Genomic DNA, 18,837 nt, shown 5'->3' with positions numbered 1-18,837 from the left:
TACAATAGAATGTATACTTACTTTCAGTTCATTCGTAAGCTGCTGTATTTTTCGTTTCATTTCATCATATTCACCATACATTTTCTTTCTTACTTTTTCCAGAGTTGCTCTCACCTAGTGTCAGAAAAATCAAATGCCTTTATCAACCTCATTGATGTTACTGTTTATACTAGGACATGATTGTTTTTTTTTTTTCCTATGTCCTTCATTGTTACTTTCAGTAATTTCCATTATTAATCTACCTTTTCATCAACAGCAGTTTACTCTTAAGAACAAAACAAAAACTTAAGCCTCAAGACTTGTCTACCTAGGGGTACAAATAAACGTCTCTGAGTTCTAAATTCTAAACTTCTCTGTACACACTTAGATACTTATAAATTAATAATTTAAATAATGAATTTCAATTAAATTATCCATAACTAATTCTAACCTGATTACTAAAGGAGTTAAAATTAATTTGAGCATATAATGTTTTCTTTCTGAAAATAAAGCACCTACACATGGATTTAATACACCTTCATACTTTTTGAAGTGGTTAATTAGTTTTCCCTGAGTATCCTTTGAAGATAAATCCTTTAATTTTGGACTTTTAGGCTCGTATTTAGCTAAACAATATATTAGCATAAATTTACCAATGTAATTTCAAATCTGAAAAATAGAGTACTCAATTTGATTTTATTTAAGAACTACGGATGTAAATTATACCTTGACTTTCTAAGAAAAGAAAAGGCAAAAAAAAAAAAAAAGAAAAAAAAAAGCATGCTGGAAGCCAGCTTGGGTTTACATGCCATTGCAATCATGCACAGAACCAATCTTCTCAAGAGCACACATTGTAAACATTAGTTAAATGTTTGCCTACAGTCTACCTTCCAGCTACATAATTCAAACTCTTTTTTTTCCCCTCACTTCTATCAAATGCAGACTGATTGCAGATAATCTAGGACAGTGAGTTTACTTCATCTCTGCATAGGCTTGGGGAAGGAGCAAGGGGGAAACACCAGTAGGGCCTTATACAAGAAGGGATGTTTCTAGCAGCTCTGCAGGGTACCCACTCCGTCCCAGAAAGAGGGACATTGGCCACCAAATCTATGCAAGGAGTAGGCACAAGCCTACCCCAAACTATGTGCTCCCTTTAGAACGAGAAACATGGAAGGAAGCTGACTCCTGCTCTTCACCTCAGGAAAGCACCCCTCATCCTGTCCCTACCCGCACATATGCACACACACCCTCTTGCAAGGTGCAAATGTGACTCAGATACAGAGGAAACTGTCAACAGTTCTGACATGGCCCATCATTTTTGGTCTATTTAAGTCAGCACATACGTGGCAGAAGCTGAGGATTCCTGTTTTAGACTCTACTTTTAAAGACAAAACTTATCTGGCAGACCAAAGTTCACAAATTGGCATAGCTGAACACAGCTTCCAGAAGACGGAAGCAAGGGCCAGTACGTCTCTTCCCATGTCTTTCCCACTTTTTCCTGAAAGGATCAGTACCCTGAACACACATGCAAGACATGCTGTTGACCTGGTCTGACATGTCCCTCCATGCCACAAGCTGGCTGTGAACAGAAAAGGGCAGGGAGATGGTCCCGGTCCAAGCAATGTGCACCAGGTACCAGAAACAGTGCTGCCCAGGGAGCTGCACCTGCCTCATGCCAATTCACCCACCCCCGGACACCACCCCAGCAGGGTAGATAAACTACCCAGGCAGGAAACCAGCAGCCGAGGCAGCTCGCGTGCCTTGCCTGCGCTGCAGTAGCGACATACCCTAACCGCGAGTGCAGGAACTTGAGAGTGGTGAATGCTGGGAGGTAACAAACTGTGAGTAATAAAGGAAAGAAACAAGTGCTGATAGCTAGAGACCAAGCAGATGTTAAGAGCACACATAATTACAGTCTCTTACACTGCTGGCTCAACTCAGTGTTCCTCCCTTTTATATCATCTCAATTTGCACCTGAATCAGTATAACATAATAACCATTGACCAATAGCTTCCTAGGTGGTGAAGGTGGCTGGAAAGAGAAGGTCAAATTATTTGCCCTGAGCTAATCAGGGGGTTATTGCCAAAGCCTGAGAGCCAAGGACTGACAGGCAAAGAGATGCTGAGTTTCAAGCACAGAAACCAGCAGCATCAGAAAAAATTTTTTTTCTTTCAGGAGAGCTTCTGCCAATTACGATAAATGAGCATGCATAGAGAAAGTAGTACAAAGTCATTCTTATTAGGCTGACTATTTCAAGCCTGCCCCAAAATATACCCAAGTGATTATACTATGTCACCTAATTTAGGATCCTTTTCAAAACAGAGTTTGGGGTTTGGGGACAGAGGAAGCAGAGGAAGAGAGGAGGGAGTTTATCCTTTCAAGTGTCTGCTTACATAGCTGCTTCTGTATCACATTTGAATTTACGAAGGCTTCAGGACAGGAACCCCAAGATCTGTTTGGCAGTTTGTTTGCCCAGCTGTAGCCCAGTCAGCAAGCATTAGCAAGTATCACTTGGCACAGAGGCCTTGAGTCTGGACCGCACAGTTCCCAGGTATATAGCATGCTTTTTTTTCCAACTTGAATACTAATAAGGCAAGCCTTTAGCATCAAAGTAATTTCCCAATTCAAATTCGGGTGTTGGGCTAGACATCAGTTATCCCATATACACTCACAGCTCTACGTGACTATATGGAAAGGATATTTGACAAATTTTGAAGCTGAAAGCATAACTCACTTCTTTAATGTAATTCATCTCCTCTTTCAGCTGATCAGCTGACCAGCCATAAACCACCATTTCTCTTTTATGGTTGTTGTCAGTTCGGTGCACGACGCCATACACCATCCCATGAGAGAGTTTCCCTGGAGACATGCCATTTGGTACATGGTAGAGCTCCTTAAAAGTAAAAAAATAAAAAGTTATTTTTAAATTAGTACTAGAATAAAAAAATAATAAACAAAAATACAGTAACATAGGACCAAGAGAGACAGCCAACTATAGTGAAAACACATCAGTACCTAAGAACACTAGTTGCCAAATGTTTTGGGACCAAACTGTCAACCTTCATGTGTTTGGGAAGATCAATGACCAGTTTATAATTGATAGGGATGATTCAAGGCCGCACCTTGAATACTGTGTTCAGTTTTGGGCCCCTCACTACAAGAAAGACATTGAGGTGCTGGAGAGCATCCAAAGAAGAGCAAGAAGCTGGGAAAGGGTCTAGAGCACAAGTCTTATGAGGAGCAGCTGAGGGAACTGGGGTTATTTAGTCTGGAGAAAAGGAGGCTCAAGGGAGACCTTATCGCTCTCTACAACTATGTGAAAGGAGGTTGTAGCGAGGGTGTTGGTCTCTTCTGCCAAGTAACTAGCAATAGGACGAGAGGAAATGGCCTCAAGCTGCACCAGGGGAGGTTTAGATTGGATATTAGGAAAAATTTCTTTACTGAAAGAGTGGTCAGGCCTTGGAACAGGCTGCCCAGGGAAGTGGTAGAGTCACCATCCCTGGAAATATTTAAAAGACGTAGTTGTGGCGCTTAGGGACATGGTTTAGTGGCAGACTTGGCAGTGTTAGGTTAACGGCTGGACTCGATCTTGAAGGTCTTTTCCAACCTAAATTATTCTATGATTCTATAGATACGTCTAATTTCCACTGGCTTTAATGGAAGTGATATAGGTACAGCTAGAGACAACAGATTGGATTTGTGCAAGGAGAGATAGAGGCATGTGAGTTGAAAAGTTATCCGGGCTTATTTTTGTTCACCAGCATATTCTACTTTTCTGCATTTTTCCAGAGCATTGTCAGCTCTCTCAGTTCCCCTTAAATTCTTGCAACCACAGAATTGTCCCTCATTCCCCAAACTCCCTGCTGCGGGAAATATAAAAATTCACAAGTTTAATCAAAAATTTTAGAAAGTTCTCAGAATAAACTGAAATTAAAACATTTTAGGCAAGGTTCCTTACACAGAGCTCAGAAAATATCTGTTTATCTTGGAGATAAACAAAGTAGAACTTCAGTTTGCATTTAAAGCTAACTAAGGACCTCCAAAGCAATCAAACATTCATTTCCAGGCTGCATTTCTCATATAGAAGTTGTAGAACTGACATTGTAAGAGCCAAAGTAAAGCTATGAAACAGCATTCATGTGGGTATTCCAGTGTTATAAACTATTGTAAGAGGACAAAAGTTTGAAATCAGGTCTTGATAGGTAAATAGAAAGGCTGTTTTAAAGTTCCTACATTTGTTATTTTAATGATCTGCAGAAATTTGTAAAACGTACTTGGAATAATTGTATGTCTTACTTTAAGGCACTCTGCAACAGACTCCTCTTATTCATCTCCTCAATACACTTAGTAAGAAAAATATTCATGTAAAAAGTAGGAATCATTTCCCTCAGCATGTAAATAAATATCTGCAAGGTCACATGTAACCACCTGACCTGACTACTCACCTAGCCTCCCTTCTAATGAACCCAGAGAAACATCCTTCTGTAGCAATCAGCTGAAATGAGTCGGTCTCCAGAAGTACTAATTTCTCTTCTTGATTACAGAGAATTTAAACAACTAGCTTAGATTAAGATATCCACATTATGGCTTTTTAAAAAGAAGGAAAAATATTCTTATCTAACTTTGAATATTTGCAAACTAGGAACCTAAAATTAGTGATTATTTCTGAATAGAAAGTTAGAAAGACACAATCTTGGAAACACAGCTGTTACTGCTTAGCTTTGCATGTTGTCTTTGAATGGCCAGTGCTAGGGACAAATCAGTTATAGGTAATTTTACTGAACTTTCTTTCTCAAGCTAGATATACCAGGTAAATTTGAGAATATTTACTACATTGACCTTAGAATATGTTTGAGGTTTTTTTGTTGTTGAGTAATGACACTGTATGAAAACCAACAAACTTTGAGATTCTTTACTAAATTAAGAGTCTAAGCTGTGTCTAAGTACTCTTTTTGACACCAAACAAAGGCTGGAAGAGATGAAGCTTGGCATCTTATATCCATCTGCAGCTGTATCCTAGAGAGTCTCCAGTCCTTACCATGACAGACACTGATGATAGCATCTGCAGTCTAAAGCAGTAGCACTTTCAGGTTTTAGCAGGCAAACTAACACAACTATGGTGGCAATGTAAGAACAAATACTTCTTTGGGTAAGGGAAAAATTAACAGGAAAATCTACTTGCATTAGGAAGAATGGGTAAAGATAGACTTGTTTTATATTGTGTCCCTCCCGCATGGCACTGACAGATTTTCTCAACATTGTAAATCCTACACATTTTCCTTCACCGTATCATTAATAGCTTAACCATTTTGCTGAAGCTCTGGGTGTGTGTATGCAGGGCTGGGAGGGGAACAATCACAGAGTTGAAAAGACACCTGATAAAGAACGTTTCAGGCAAAAAACAACAAAGCTATAAGCAATCATTGAAAAAGAAAGTCTTAAAACCACTTAATGGAAAAAAACATTGGGCAACTAGCCCTACCTATACATGATATCATTTTGCACTTTGAAAACATTATATGCAAAGCTTCGTATCCTGATAATCAGAAGTTTCATAGTTGTGTATTATTGGGTTTTTTGTTTTGCTGTTTGGACTCGTACAAAAAAAAACCCCACACCTGATTTTTTAAGAGTAGAGAAAATACAGAAACTAGATGGGGACATGACTCAAAACTTTTTTGTGTTTGTTTGTTTCCAGGGTTGTACAGTCTCTTTGATAGTTTCATCGCAGCCCCTCCCCTGCATCTGGATAAAGGGACTACATACAAGTTTCCATCTTCCTGATAACCAAATGAACTTTGATTGTTTAGAGGTTACTAAGGCGCCAGACGCTGAATTCATAAATTCATACCCTTTACTCATAATCATTCATTTTTTATGAGGTGAACAGCTGAATACCAGCAACTACCAAGATCCTTTGTGCCTCTGAAACATAAGCAGAATTGTTTAAAGTGCTGTTTGCAGAGTTCTGTATGAAAATTATGACCAAGTTCCTTATTTTTAAAATATTATAAATACATTCCTAAGTAATGCTTTGAAGGATTTCCCGCCCCCCCAAAAAAAGACATAAAAATTCAGACCAATGGGTTTGCAGCTAGAGAATCACCCATGGCACTTACATATTTCACAGACAAACAGACTTAAATTTACATCATAATGTGCAGTACATGCAGGATTTAGTATGCACAAAGCCAGACTGGTTACATGTCTCTTGCAACAATGCTAAACTTGCCTGTTGTCTATATTTGCCCATGGCTCCCAAGATGCCTTTGTAACTTCTCTTTCAGAAGATTAAAAGACTCTCCATCATCTCCATCATTGAGTGTTCCAGTTCTACTACGTGCTACTTAAAATACAGGATATTGCTTTTACCCCCTCCTTATTCCTCCTTCATATCACAATCCCCAAGCAAGCACCTGTTAAAATTTCACTACAGTTCTTGCTGTGTGAACCAACAGCTATACAAATAACTGCTCTCATATTTCTTTAGTTTTTTCTCCTTGCTGTTCTATTCCAGCTATGCTTACCTTCTACTCCCCCTTTTCTCTGGTTGGTAACTCTTAATTTCCACTCAATGACCACTTGTTTCAGGGTTCAGCATATGCCCTGGCAAAAAAGGGCTAACCTGATGCACTTTCCTCTTAGAGGAAGGGTTACAATCAGAAATGCAGGGTTGAGAGGTAGATGAGTTGCTTTGCTTGTTGACTATTTTTTTAATATACCTTTGCCTCTAAAGGAGGCCTGGCTGAATGGCTCAGTCCTCAAACTGCTCCACAGAAGTGCATCACTAAGTATGCATTGAGTATACTTTCTGCCAGTTTGTCTCCTCTCTTAAGCTACTTCCACCCACCTTTGTTTATTTTTCTCCCTTCAGTGTTTTTTCCTTTTCTGCCTTGTCTTCTGTTCTTCCCCTGTCACATCCTCTCTCTCCCATGTTTCCTCTTCCACAAATCATGGATTTTCCACATCCCAAGGACTACAGAATGTTTTTTTAAGTGAAATACTTTTCATTGTTTTCCTCTATGTCCCATACATATCCACTCTCAGAACTCAGATATTTTTCTGAGAAGGTCCTCGCCTGTCTCCACTCTGATCTGCAGTGAGGCATCTCGGTGATGATAACAGAATAAGTAAGTACATGCAAGTATTTAGGAGCAATTAAATACTGTAAAGCTAACCAGGAAAGTGCTTGAAGATGGACGGTTTCATTAAATTAGTTAACCATTGCTGTTTAAGGTCAAAATATCAGCCAGCTCCAGAGTACAGGGAAGTTCTCATGCCCCACCTGCCTATGCGCTTGCTGCACTGGAACAAGTGCAGTTGTTGCCCCAAATTGTGCTCAAAATCCCTTCTAATGTGAGCTGCTGATCTGAAAGGCAGACTTAGTTTAAGCAATTTGTGCATATTTCTTTGTACCTATAGTCAGTTATATGACAGTCCAAAGTAACAGCAAGAACACATCATATTGATGCACATGAATACTATGGCAGCTTCCAGGAACATGCTTTGTCCATGTTGCAGCAACAGTCATGTTGCACTTGGTGTGATCACACAGCATGTACTAAAGAAACGCAGACTGTGTTTACTCAATTAATAAATATTTAAAACAGAAGCCTACACCCCAAGGTTGCAAAAGTTTTGATAATTGCCATGCATCCTGTTTATGTCTCTGTTCAAGGAAGTAGCACAAGTAGCATGGAACAGGTGAAGCAAAGACACTATAAAAACAAACCCTAAATATGAGTTGTTAGCTGCTTTTTGTATTGCTGTTGGTTTTATTGGCATTATGTAAATAACACTGAGGGATGATTTGCCTCCTAATCTATCTCCATCAGTTTTTGAAATGAAGGTCAGATACCCCCATACTTTGTACTTTCTCCCTGCCCCAAAATTGGAAGCAGAAGCACAGAAGAGGCATCTTATTTTGAGGAAAAAGGACATCTAATGTAATGATTAGCACAATTCTGGGTTTAGTACTCATATGGCCTTAAAATTTTGCTAAATCATGATTTTCTGTTTACCTACACCATCTAAAAACCTCTTCTTTTAATCAGAACTACATCAGTTAAGCAAGGCTCTATATTTTCCTCAACTGCCACATTCCAGAGGTTTCTGAAATATCCGGTTATTTTTTGCTTGTTCACTAGTTATAAAAGGAACATGAACATTCACATTGTTACTTAGGTTACATATTTTCTGTTCAGTAAAATGACAAATTTATAATACTGAACTCACCAAGGAAAATTACTGTGCTGTGACAAAAGGTAGCTATGTTTTTATGTTTTTTTCATAATCCCCTACAGCCCATGAAACTCATGTTACATTTAGGGATGTTTCATATATAAATAGCATTAAAATAGGGAAAATAAGCCAAGACATAGAACATGAGTGTTCTTAAATTCATGACGCTAAATAAGAAGCATTGTTTAACACATTCCAACTCTTAAGCTCCTTGAAACGTAGAATTTAGGTGCCTATCTCAAAAAACAGAAGTGACAGGCATTATCCAAAGTCATATCTAATCAATGAAAGCCGTACACAAAACACCAATGTTTATACACTAAGAAAATAAGATACAACAAATACAGCAGTAACCACAGAAGTCAGTGGAATTCTTTCTGTGGTTTTCATGTAGTGCTGTTTTTAATGAAGGTGTCGCTTAATCAGTACACATCAAAAACTCAAGCAATCAGTGCTGGAGAGGCTGAGAAACAGTACCATCAGCCACCTGTAGCAGGTGAACCACATTTGTTATGACACAACTTCTGCTATGCTGATGGGAGTGGGCTGGCAGCAGCAGATCAGCAGAGAAAATAGGCACTGTCCTAGATTCAATGCGCACAACAGCCCTATGTTCATTGCACTCATATTCTTTGATCCAGGCCTGACACAAGTTTCTGCTTGATTCTGTCCATCACATATAGAAGCAAATTCCCTTTCTGGCTTCTTTACAGCCTACTTTTTTGCTCGGGAAAAAAAAAAATGTTTGCTATGCTTCTGTATTCCTGCTTACAAAGCAAAAAGCATTTCACCTCTTGGTTGTGATGCTTTAAAAACATAAGAAAATTAAAGAGTTTGAGGATATACACAGCCAAAGTACCAATTAGAGTTTAAGACTAAGCACTGCTCAAACTCTGTTGAAAGCCACAAAGACAGGAAAGTGACACAAATTTCTAGAGTGTTATCTCATTTTCATTCTCTTGTCCATGTGTCCAAATGAAAAAGAAAAATCTGTGCATACATATCTCCATATTACGCCCTCAAATGCTTAGCTGCAGCTTCCAATGACACTTCCAAATTTAGCCATGACAGTGAAGAAAGGGACTAATGGATAAAAATAAGCCCAATTCCAAACAGGGACAATACAATTGTCTGGTAGCCCTTTATTATGCAAGACAAGGCAGGCTTCAGGACATGCAGATTTTCCATACAATCTGACGACCACAATATTCCTTTGTACTTCATGGTGAAGTAAACAGCCTCACACTACTGTCATCCATTGTCTATCATTAACAGAAGTAATGGAACAAAATCAGGATAGTTTCAGATTCTCTCTACCTAAAGTGCTAACAATTCAGAGATATTTAGCAGTAAGATTTTAGCCTGTAAAAAGCAAACAAACAAACCAATCAGCCTCTACTTGTGACTTCAGTTATCATATGCTTCTTTTAAGGTATCATAGCCTAAATATGAATATAAAAAACTAACCTGACACACTGGAGCACAATCTCACTCCCCCTTCAGTTTTTGAGATCAAATTCTAACTGTGTACCATCTGCCAGCCTTTCACAAAAGACAGGGAGAGGCCATCCTAGTACAGTAATGCCTGCAGCAATTTTGTTGCAACAAAACTGCCCAGCTCCATCACTTTGATTTAATCTCTTGTACTGGTTCACTTTTATTTCATGGATGTATAGCAATAAAAAAGTCAATCTAGAAACTTAATGCACTGATACAGATTTAATGAAATACAGCATACATTTTCTGCTAAACTTGGACTACAATGAAAAAGGCTAAGCTAACAGCTACTAACATAACCACTAAAGATTCAGTTCTGATCTGACATCAAGCTCCAAAACAAGTTATTGGGAGGATCAGCGCTAGGAAGAGCTTCTGTGCAGTTCGCTAGCTGATTTTGCAACTGAAACACCTCTTAACGGTACTGAGCCCCAGAAAGATACAGAAAAGTAACAAATAGTCAGTAAGCCATCACTATGTCACATGAGGGCAGCTCAAAATCACCTCCTTCTAATGAAAGATTTGAAAGAGGAGATTACAACCAAATGTCATGCCATGGTGTATTTATAGTTTTCTGGCATTCCCTTTGACACAGCAAGGTCTCTGCTTTCCTCCTTCACCAGCAGCAGGCAGAGGCAGGGCAGAGTCTGTCTCTCTGCAGGACTTGTCCTGCCCAACAGGAGAGCGTCTGGCAGCCAGGCTGAGGCTGCCTGATCTGCCTGCATGCTCCAGTAAAAACTATACAATCCCAAAGATTACTCCTGCAGTTCATTTCCGAAAGTCACACAAAAATATTTTAAACACCAAAAACATTTTCCATGTTCCCATTTTCTTAATACTCAGCATTTAAAGACAGCACAGAACTCTAGATTCCAACAAGAGACCTGCTGTTAAACCTGATTCTTGATGAAGCTGTATTTTTTTACTTTAAATTGTAAAGTGCAAGGCAGAAAACTGAGCAGTTCCCTAATTTCTGTCTATTATCCCTATTTCCAAGAAAGGGGCACAGTTCTCATAGGACTGTGTGAGGATTATCTAACATTTGTAAAATCTGTTATTCTCAAAGTGCTTTAAGCAATTTCATTAACATTGAATATAGGTGGATCAGCAGAGATACCTGATCACTGCTTTTAGGAGATGCTTTTTTTTTTTTTAAATTAAATTTTGCAGTAAGAGAAAAGTATCACAGCATGACTAGTCAAGAGTCCTGTGTGCACTCTAAGTTACTGTGCAACTAATTCAAATACATAAAGCAATACATTACATAGACAATAAAAATCTACAGGTAATACATTACTGTCTTGTTTTAGAGACATGAGGAAGAAACAGCTCATGATCAGTGATTTTTTTGTAGCTGCTTCTATACACTACGACTATACAATCTGTAGGGCTATTTTTTTAATTACACAAAGACCATAAAACACAAGTAGATGGCACAATTACTCTGTGTTTTTTAATTGCTACGAAATTGACTAACTAGATCCCATCTAGCTCTGAAGGCTCTATATATGCTTTCTAAGAGTCTTTAAATTGTGTAGAAGTACTGAACTTTAGAAAACTACTCAGAACATAATTAAATTACATACCATTTTTTTGGTCTCAACTAAAAAGGACTCATCTCTTAAAAATCACTGTGCAATATACTGGAATGTAAGATGAGCCCAATAATGTATTTATTACCTTTCATATCCTCTCCTTAACATTCTCTGATACAAAACTCCCTTGCCTTTACTTGTATTATGGGGGCAATAGAGCTCTCATTAAATACAAGGTCCCACAGAGAAAAAAATTGGTCACATAAGAAAGTCACCACAAATTGTCCAAGCCCTAAGCATTCACACTTCCTTCTTATTACTACACTACTCAGCACAGTAAAGTGAGTAAGCCATGAGTCAATATCTATCCTCCTCAAAAACAAACTTGCATTACTCTTAGGGCAATGGGCCCATATGCTTAGGCCAGTCTGAGGGTTTCTGCAATCAGATACAAACTGACAGAGACTGACAGAGTAAGTGGTATGGCACTCTAAGTGCTAAAACTGAACACCTCTGTACAAAATGAATTATTACTATTTAATGGTGGCCCAAATTTAGTTTGCGTTAAGGCTTCTTCAATCCATTCTGTAAGTAACATTTATAGATCCTTAAGGACCTATTACTCTGCCAAAGCAGTGTATGAAAAGCTGAGTGTATACAAGATTCCAGCACGAGAAATATCTGATAAGGAATCTTTATCTTGACCATTTTACTTTGCATTTATTTTTATTGCTTTAAAATGTTTGTCCTTCCGAGTCATTTTACAGTTACTTTTGCTTCTGAGTACCACTAAGAAATTATTTCAAATAAATCCTATTGTCGTTTTGCTTCCTATTGTCATATTGGTATTCAGACATTGCGTCTGGTAAACTTAGCCAACTTCTTGTTTGATTTTGGTTTATCAAAGTGTAAATACGGTGAAGTTGTGGAGCCTGTCCAGCTTGCCTTTTTAGTCTCCATCCTTAAGACAAATTAATCATCATCTATTGCTCTGAAACAGCTCTTAAAGAACAAGTTCTGCACCAAAGCAGCTGTAAGATTTTTTTAGTGTGCACGCTACTTGCTTCTACAAAAAAATTGCATTTCTGAACCCTTCTAAGCATATGACCTTCAAATCACTTTCACTTCAGAACAATCTTGAATTCTTTATTTTGTATTTCTTACTAGTACATCACCCATTACCAAAATTAGCCACACAGCAAAACATCTAAGTCCCAGGCAAGCCAGCTCCCATACACATTAAGGCTCAAATCTTGTACACTGTTAAGCCTACAAAAATCCCCTTCAGGTGAGGATCAAGATCCTGTTTAATGCAAGACCCTGCTCTTGATAGCAGTTTCCTACTCTTTAATATATAAATATTAAATAACAAGTCTTAAAGGTACCTCAGTCACAAATCACCTACGACCTCTGTGCTGTTCCTCTACTCCTGTCCTATTTTACATGCAGTTTTGTGGATAGCTTCTGCGGATAGCAATATTTACTCCTTGTTTATATAGAATTTAACTTTGATTCTTAAAACTTACATTTTTTTTTCTTTCAGGTTCCTTTGCTCCCTGTTCAGGCTGTGAGCCTTCATCAGGTGGTACTGTTAAGCGTAACCTACAGACATTCATCTGAAAGAAAAACAAAGGTTTGCTTTTAGATTTAAGTGTTACAAAAAATATTTTAGTAACTTGCTTTACAGAATGAACTGTACTAACCTTCAAGTTTTAATTTATTATTTTCTACCTTCTGCCACATAGCTGGCAAAAGATTATTTTTTAAAGGTTGGAGGGTTTTTTAGCTGGCAAGAAATAATTCAAGGGCACCCCCATAATTACATACCTGAAATAGCAAAAATCCATTTCAAACAACATGTTCTTATGTACTCATAAAATGACATTGAGAGCTGAGATAACAGAACAATGAACATAATCTTCTAGTTTCTCAGTTTTGTTTGCAGATTTGGCATACTTTTAATCTTCAGAAGGGATTATTTAGAAACACAAAGTGTATTCTGGAGTGAATGCCTCTTTTCTGTTCAGTATATATACAAGTATTTGATCCAAGAATACCTCAGTACTGCAATTCCACTGAATGTGAATAGGAATATTATTGAAATCTGATACATAAAAGTTGTCTGTAAAAACTAAGCTTCAAAATGCTTCAGAGAAAATTTAAGTAGTATTTGTTTCCTGTCTGATTTCAGAAAAGCCATTCTCTTGCTGAGGAAACAGGCCAATAGGGTTGATACCTTTCTATTCCCAATTGCAGTTTGCCTTGCTTTTGGCTGAGAGATCTTTGGTGTAATGGTATTTTTAAAGCAACATATTTCATACAAGAAACTTGGTTACAACTTTCAATCTTAGTCCTATTCATGAGACATTTTTGTGGAAAACAACTGTAAGTTCTAAACAGAGCATAGCACATGATGAAATGAGAAATTTGTCTGTCCAAATTTGAAGCTGCACAATACCTTGCTGTGAAATCCCAGCTGTCTGTTGACAACAAACAGGGCTCTTAAAGATCTTCCTCAAAATGTCTAAAATCTCTTTCATGATTACTGCGGGCCATCACCACTGTTCTTCTCTAGCCCAGCATCTCATCTGATCTAGATCTCTCTAGTTTCTTCCAACTACTTACCTCCAGTCATGCTGACTGCATACGTTCTTTCTGAAATACACCTTTCCATTGCACTTGTCCAAGCTCACAGCTCATGTCTTAGTCATTACAGCACTTCCTTTTGCCTTGAAAATGGCAATCATGTTCTGCTCACAGAGCACAGCAGCAAAGTCCTTTTCATAGACCCCAAATTTTACCATTTTATAAATCATTTCTTCCAACTGTCTCTCATATCAATTATGCTAACTTGACCTCACTTTCAAGGCACTTTACAACACAACCTCCTCAGAGCACCACTATTCAGCATCACGACAAGGATTCCAGTTTTCCCTGTTTCCAAACAATGCACCTTTTTCAACTTTTCAAACAAGTTTTAACTTTTTCTTCTTCCCAAGCAAAAGCAATTGGAAGAACTATCTTCAAATATCTGCAGCAACTTCACTATTTTTCTTCCAGCCTTTCTTTAAATCTGTTGTGACAACAACTGAACAGTGTTTAGACTACTGGTATGCTGTCAACTGTATTTAAAAAATGCTACTTTGTATTGCCTTCCATCTTCCTCTCTCAGTTTGGTCTTTTAGGTCTGCAAGGCGTTCTACCAATAAGGAACAGTGTCCTGAGATACAGATAAAGGTCTTATAAAATATGTGAGCTGTGTCTGTATTATAAAGAAGGAAAAAAAAAAGTCCATAATAAGATCAAGGTGAAATATAACCTACTCTTTAGACACATCTGTAGAGGCTACTTTTTGTGCAGTGGACTCACCATTAATTCATCATTCAGCTGGAAGCTAGCAAATCTAGGACAAGAAGCCACAGAGAAAGTGACATAAAATGCCCAAAACTTAGTATAAAAGTGGGTTATCCTTTCAAATTTGCTAAAGAATTCTGAAACAATGAAATGTATTTTAAAATGATGAATCCTTGCACATTGGCTTTTGACACTGATTGACCGCTATGTTTGTTCTTCTGAGAACACCAGACTCTCCCCATATACTGCAGAAGCTTCCTGCTTACAAGTTAGTTATCAAGATATATTAATAATAAACTCCTCAACTTTGGACCTCGTTGATTCTTAAGGAATTAATACCACCTTTTCTCACCTATTTAATTTCCATTTCCCCCTGCTCTTTCTTCCCATCAGCTTAGCAAGGCTCTTTCCTCTTAAAACATGCCTGTTTACAAGAAGAAGTTTATTCCTCCATGTAGGCAAAGAAAGACCAGACCCATAAATAGGAAATAGAATGGAATTTGTACTGTGCTGTGCAGGAAGTCACAGACGAGGCCAACTTTTTCTTACAGTGATTTCAAATGAAGGAAAACTCGACTAAAAGGAATGAAAGGATTGTTAGGAGACAACATGAAAAATACCTCAAATAAATAGAAACAGATAATGACTGGCAACTCAAAGTTAGGAGGAATGGAGTTGTGCATGATCCTCTGAAGCTGGCAAATAGCTTGCCTGTTAGTCAGTATGGGATTAATTATAGCCAACATACTTACAGATTCACAGTGCAGTGATTGTAAATAAGTAATTATCCCTGTACCTATATACCAGTTAGTGAATCATGACTACCTATCACATTACAGCGATTAACTTTAACACATTACAGTGTTAAAGGGTTACTATGAAGGAAATCACAGAAAACCCAGTACACATGGCAGTCAAATCATAACAACTAGTTTGGAAATGTAAATTAATAACAATAATTTGTTGAGACTAAAAACACTGTAAAATCAAAGGCTTGTTATCATTTAAACTGTTTTTCTTGCCCTTTTCTTTTCACATTGCCTTCTCTATCACCCCCCAAATCACTTTTTTTTTCCCCCCACTTCCTCATTTCCACGCTAGCTCCTGACTTTTAAAACACCTCAAATCAGTATCATATTTTTGGCAGTATTTCTGATACAAAATGAAGTTATAATGCTTTACTTTGCAGCCTGTTGCATGCAAATGCCAAACAGAGGGTGGCACTGGCAATCATCTAAGGATTCCAGCCTTGAAGTAATGCCCAGTGGGGCTTGTACGGCAGTGGCAAAGTACCACCGAATTTCTCGCTGGGACAAACTTATACAGGCTGTACTCTTGCTAGTGTTTATAACAATAGGACTTCCTCAGCATCCCTGGGGAAACAGCAGCAAACGTATAAAGTAGGCATTCACTCCTGCTCCTCCTGGGCCGCAGATGATGCGCTCTACCTAAGAACAGAACTACAGACAAATCTATTAAAATTCAAGAACACTATAGAGATTGGAAGGGAAAAACAACAGGCACCACTTTTTCCTCTAACCTCCAGAAGCAATTATGAATACTGTACCTACACTGTTCTTGCTATGCAGTACTTCCCGAAGAAACAACACACTGTACCATTTGTCGGCAAGTTTACTTGACCAAATGAATGAGCAGGCTCACATGGAAATCGCAGCAAGCCCTCCTCCAACAGCAAAACACTACTGCAGTGTTGCCTTAAAATGGAAATGAAATCATAACAGGAAGAGCCTCGACTCAGTGCCAAACAGTGGCAGAATAATGTGCAACTGAGGATGAAGGAGTAATTTCCAGAAACAAATTGGGTTATGCAGGGAGAAAGCAGGGAGGAGAATGAAAGAGAACTCCCCTAGCAGGGAAAAGGCTAAAGGCTAAAAGGAAAAAATTCTATTTCCTTCAACTGCTGACTGAAGAACAAGTGTGGAAAAACAGGGACAGACATGTCTTCCACCCTACCTTTATGTCATCAACATTGTAACTTTGTAAGCATAACTTTTAAAAAGAAATACTGGGTAGAAGAAGAACCAGGTATCAGGTTTTCTAGACTATCAGATTTTAGTTTGATTTGCAGCATCTGTAGCTTTGGCAAGCCAACAATACAAGTAATCTTAATGGTGCCAACAATTTTTTGTTCACTCCTGGCTTTTTGACACCAACAACCCACGAGCAGTATTTCCAAAGCTCATCTGACATCATCTGTGAAACAAATACGCAGACAGGAAAACAAAGACTGACAGGTTCAGCCCAGCACAATACCGGACAGCAAAAGTTTGCTGAGTGCAATGGAAATTAACAGGTGAAGACATGCTCTTTTACCAAATTTCTAAGAGGCTAGTAAGACAACATAAATGAGAGCTACTGCAATATGGCAGTTAAGAAAAAAGCCAATCTAGGTTAGTTAAAAATGTTAAGAATTCATGGCCCAGATCCACAATCCACATTCATGTTTACCATCCTACTCAAATCACTAGGGTGCAACTTAAAACAAATACAGCTGACAGATTCAGTTTGAGTAATGTTCTTCAGCCTCTTCTTCCCCCCTTCTAAAAAACAAAGCACCCAGAAAGGCATTGATCATAGTTAACTGTGTACTGAAATAATTACAGAGCTAGCATTAAAATAATGAATGATTTTATAGAATAACCAAATTTACTAGTACAGCAATAGAAAAATACAAGCTGTTCTACTAACGACCAGTCCCATTCCAAGATTTTTACAGTACCCCCACAGGGAAGATGTGATTCAATATTGATCTAGCTTCAAATCAACTTTAGAGTTAACATCACCAGAATTTAGTATTGTTGATCTTTCTAATGTCTGATAATAAAATGATTTGGGGATAACATGTTTGTTGAGTAACTACCTGCTAACCTACCAGCTCAATGGCCAAAAATCACTCCCTTTGCCTAAGGCCCAATGTTAGTTTTAAACTTTTGAAGGTGAAAGCAGAAAAGGAGTGGGTGTTTAGTTTCTGTCAGACCTAAAAAGCAAAGAAGAAAGTACTTTCTTTGGTCATTTATCTGTTGATTAGCCTGCTCCATTTATAAAATCTCTGCTATGAGATTCCCCACACAATTAAAGGGCACTTTTCCCGCGACCACAGGCACACAGGAACGTGACACGCATCTTTCATTTATTCAGCAGTTATTCTAACTGTCTTCCTCTCCTCTTTTGACAACTCATGGTAAGAGAGTCACATTTCACTGAAAAAAGGAACAGCAGCTTCCCAGTAGGTTTTATTTGCAAATTAGGTTTTTACCAGTTTCCTTAAGAGAATGTATCAAATGCAGTTCATTTTACATCATCCCCAGCAAATATATCATGGGGATGAAAATAAGAAAATTATCACTTAAACACTAATTCTCTTAGTTTTAACTTCTTTAAGAAATACTAAAACAGGAAAACTCAGTGGGAACACGGAAGACATGTAGGGAACATAACTATGATTTCCAAGTCATCTTAATTTTTCCACATACATGAGCAATTTCATTTTTACGAAGACCAGGAATTTTTTCTGTGGAAGAGCCTGACCCTCATATTATCATGTAAAACACGGCAACATGACATTCTTCATTGTTTCAATTATGAACTCATATTTTTGGAGTGTCAAAACAATCACTAAGTAATTCAAGAAGCGTCATGATCACACGATTGCCTGTCTTTGTAAGAACAAGCTAATCACTTATTTTGATTTATTTCTTCACATGTGGAATGTGCATTCACAATGATAGCAGTGTGGCTACAGCAGCAAAAAAGGGCTATTTAAAGCACGGTGGCTGTAGAGACATTCCTGTCATATCTGCCAGAGTTTTAACAACTTTTTAGAAGCATTTCTCAACAGGTTAACACATCATTATAATTTATCTCATTTACGAAAATTACAAAAAAAAAAAAAAATCAGTAAATTATATTTCTGTATTTGAGGAACTGATTATAAAAATAAATTACTATTGCCATCTAAATCATTACGGTGAGCTTCCTCATGATGGATAGCGCCTGGATAGGCAAGTCCTCAGTTGTAAATATCAAGGCGCATTACAGGGGGATGGGGGGGAGGAGGGGATGGCGCGGGGGAAGTCTCCAACACAAGCACACCTTCCTCGCAGGTTTCCAGAGCAGCAGCCAGGGACTAGCACTAACAAAAGCCTTGCAGGACACCCCAAAAGCTCTTCATTTCCCGGCACCTACTACGAACGCGCAAAAAGATGTTCTC

At 38.1% G+C, this 18,837-nt stretch overlaps 1 protein-coding gene across 1 annotated transcript in view; it reads right to left on the bottom strand.

Moving 5' to 3' along the window:
* Nucleotides 1-12,868, bottom strand: part of LOC104078701 (myocardial zonula adherens protein-like) — a gene marked incomplete at its 5' end in the record, with an annotated part of 41,616 nt that extends 28,748 nt beyond the window's left edge. Inside the window, 3 exons of the mRNA XM_009580438.1 lie at nt 22-114; nt 2,714-2,869; nt 12,779-12,868. Of these exons, the coding sequence (XP_009578733.1) occupies nt 22-114; nt 2,714-2,869; nt 12,779-12,868 (339 nt within the window). The remainder of the gene's footprint in view (nt 1-21; nt 115-2,713; nt 2,870-12,778) is intronic.
* Between the last annotated feature and the right edge of the window lie 5,969 nt (nt 12,869-18,837).

Source organism: Fulmarus glacialis, unplaced genomic scaffold (assembly GCF_000690835.1).
Source record: "Fulmarus glacialis isolate BGI_N327 unplaced genomic scaffold, ASM69083v1 scaffold44776, whole genome shotgun sequence".
NCBI lineage: Eukaryota > Metazoa > Chordata > Aves > Procellariiformes > Procellariidae > Fulmarus > Fulmarus glacialis.
The sequence above is the reverse complement of the archived record's forward strand: the minus strand, read 5'-3'. Positions and strand labels throughout refer to the sequence as shown.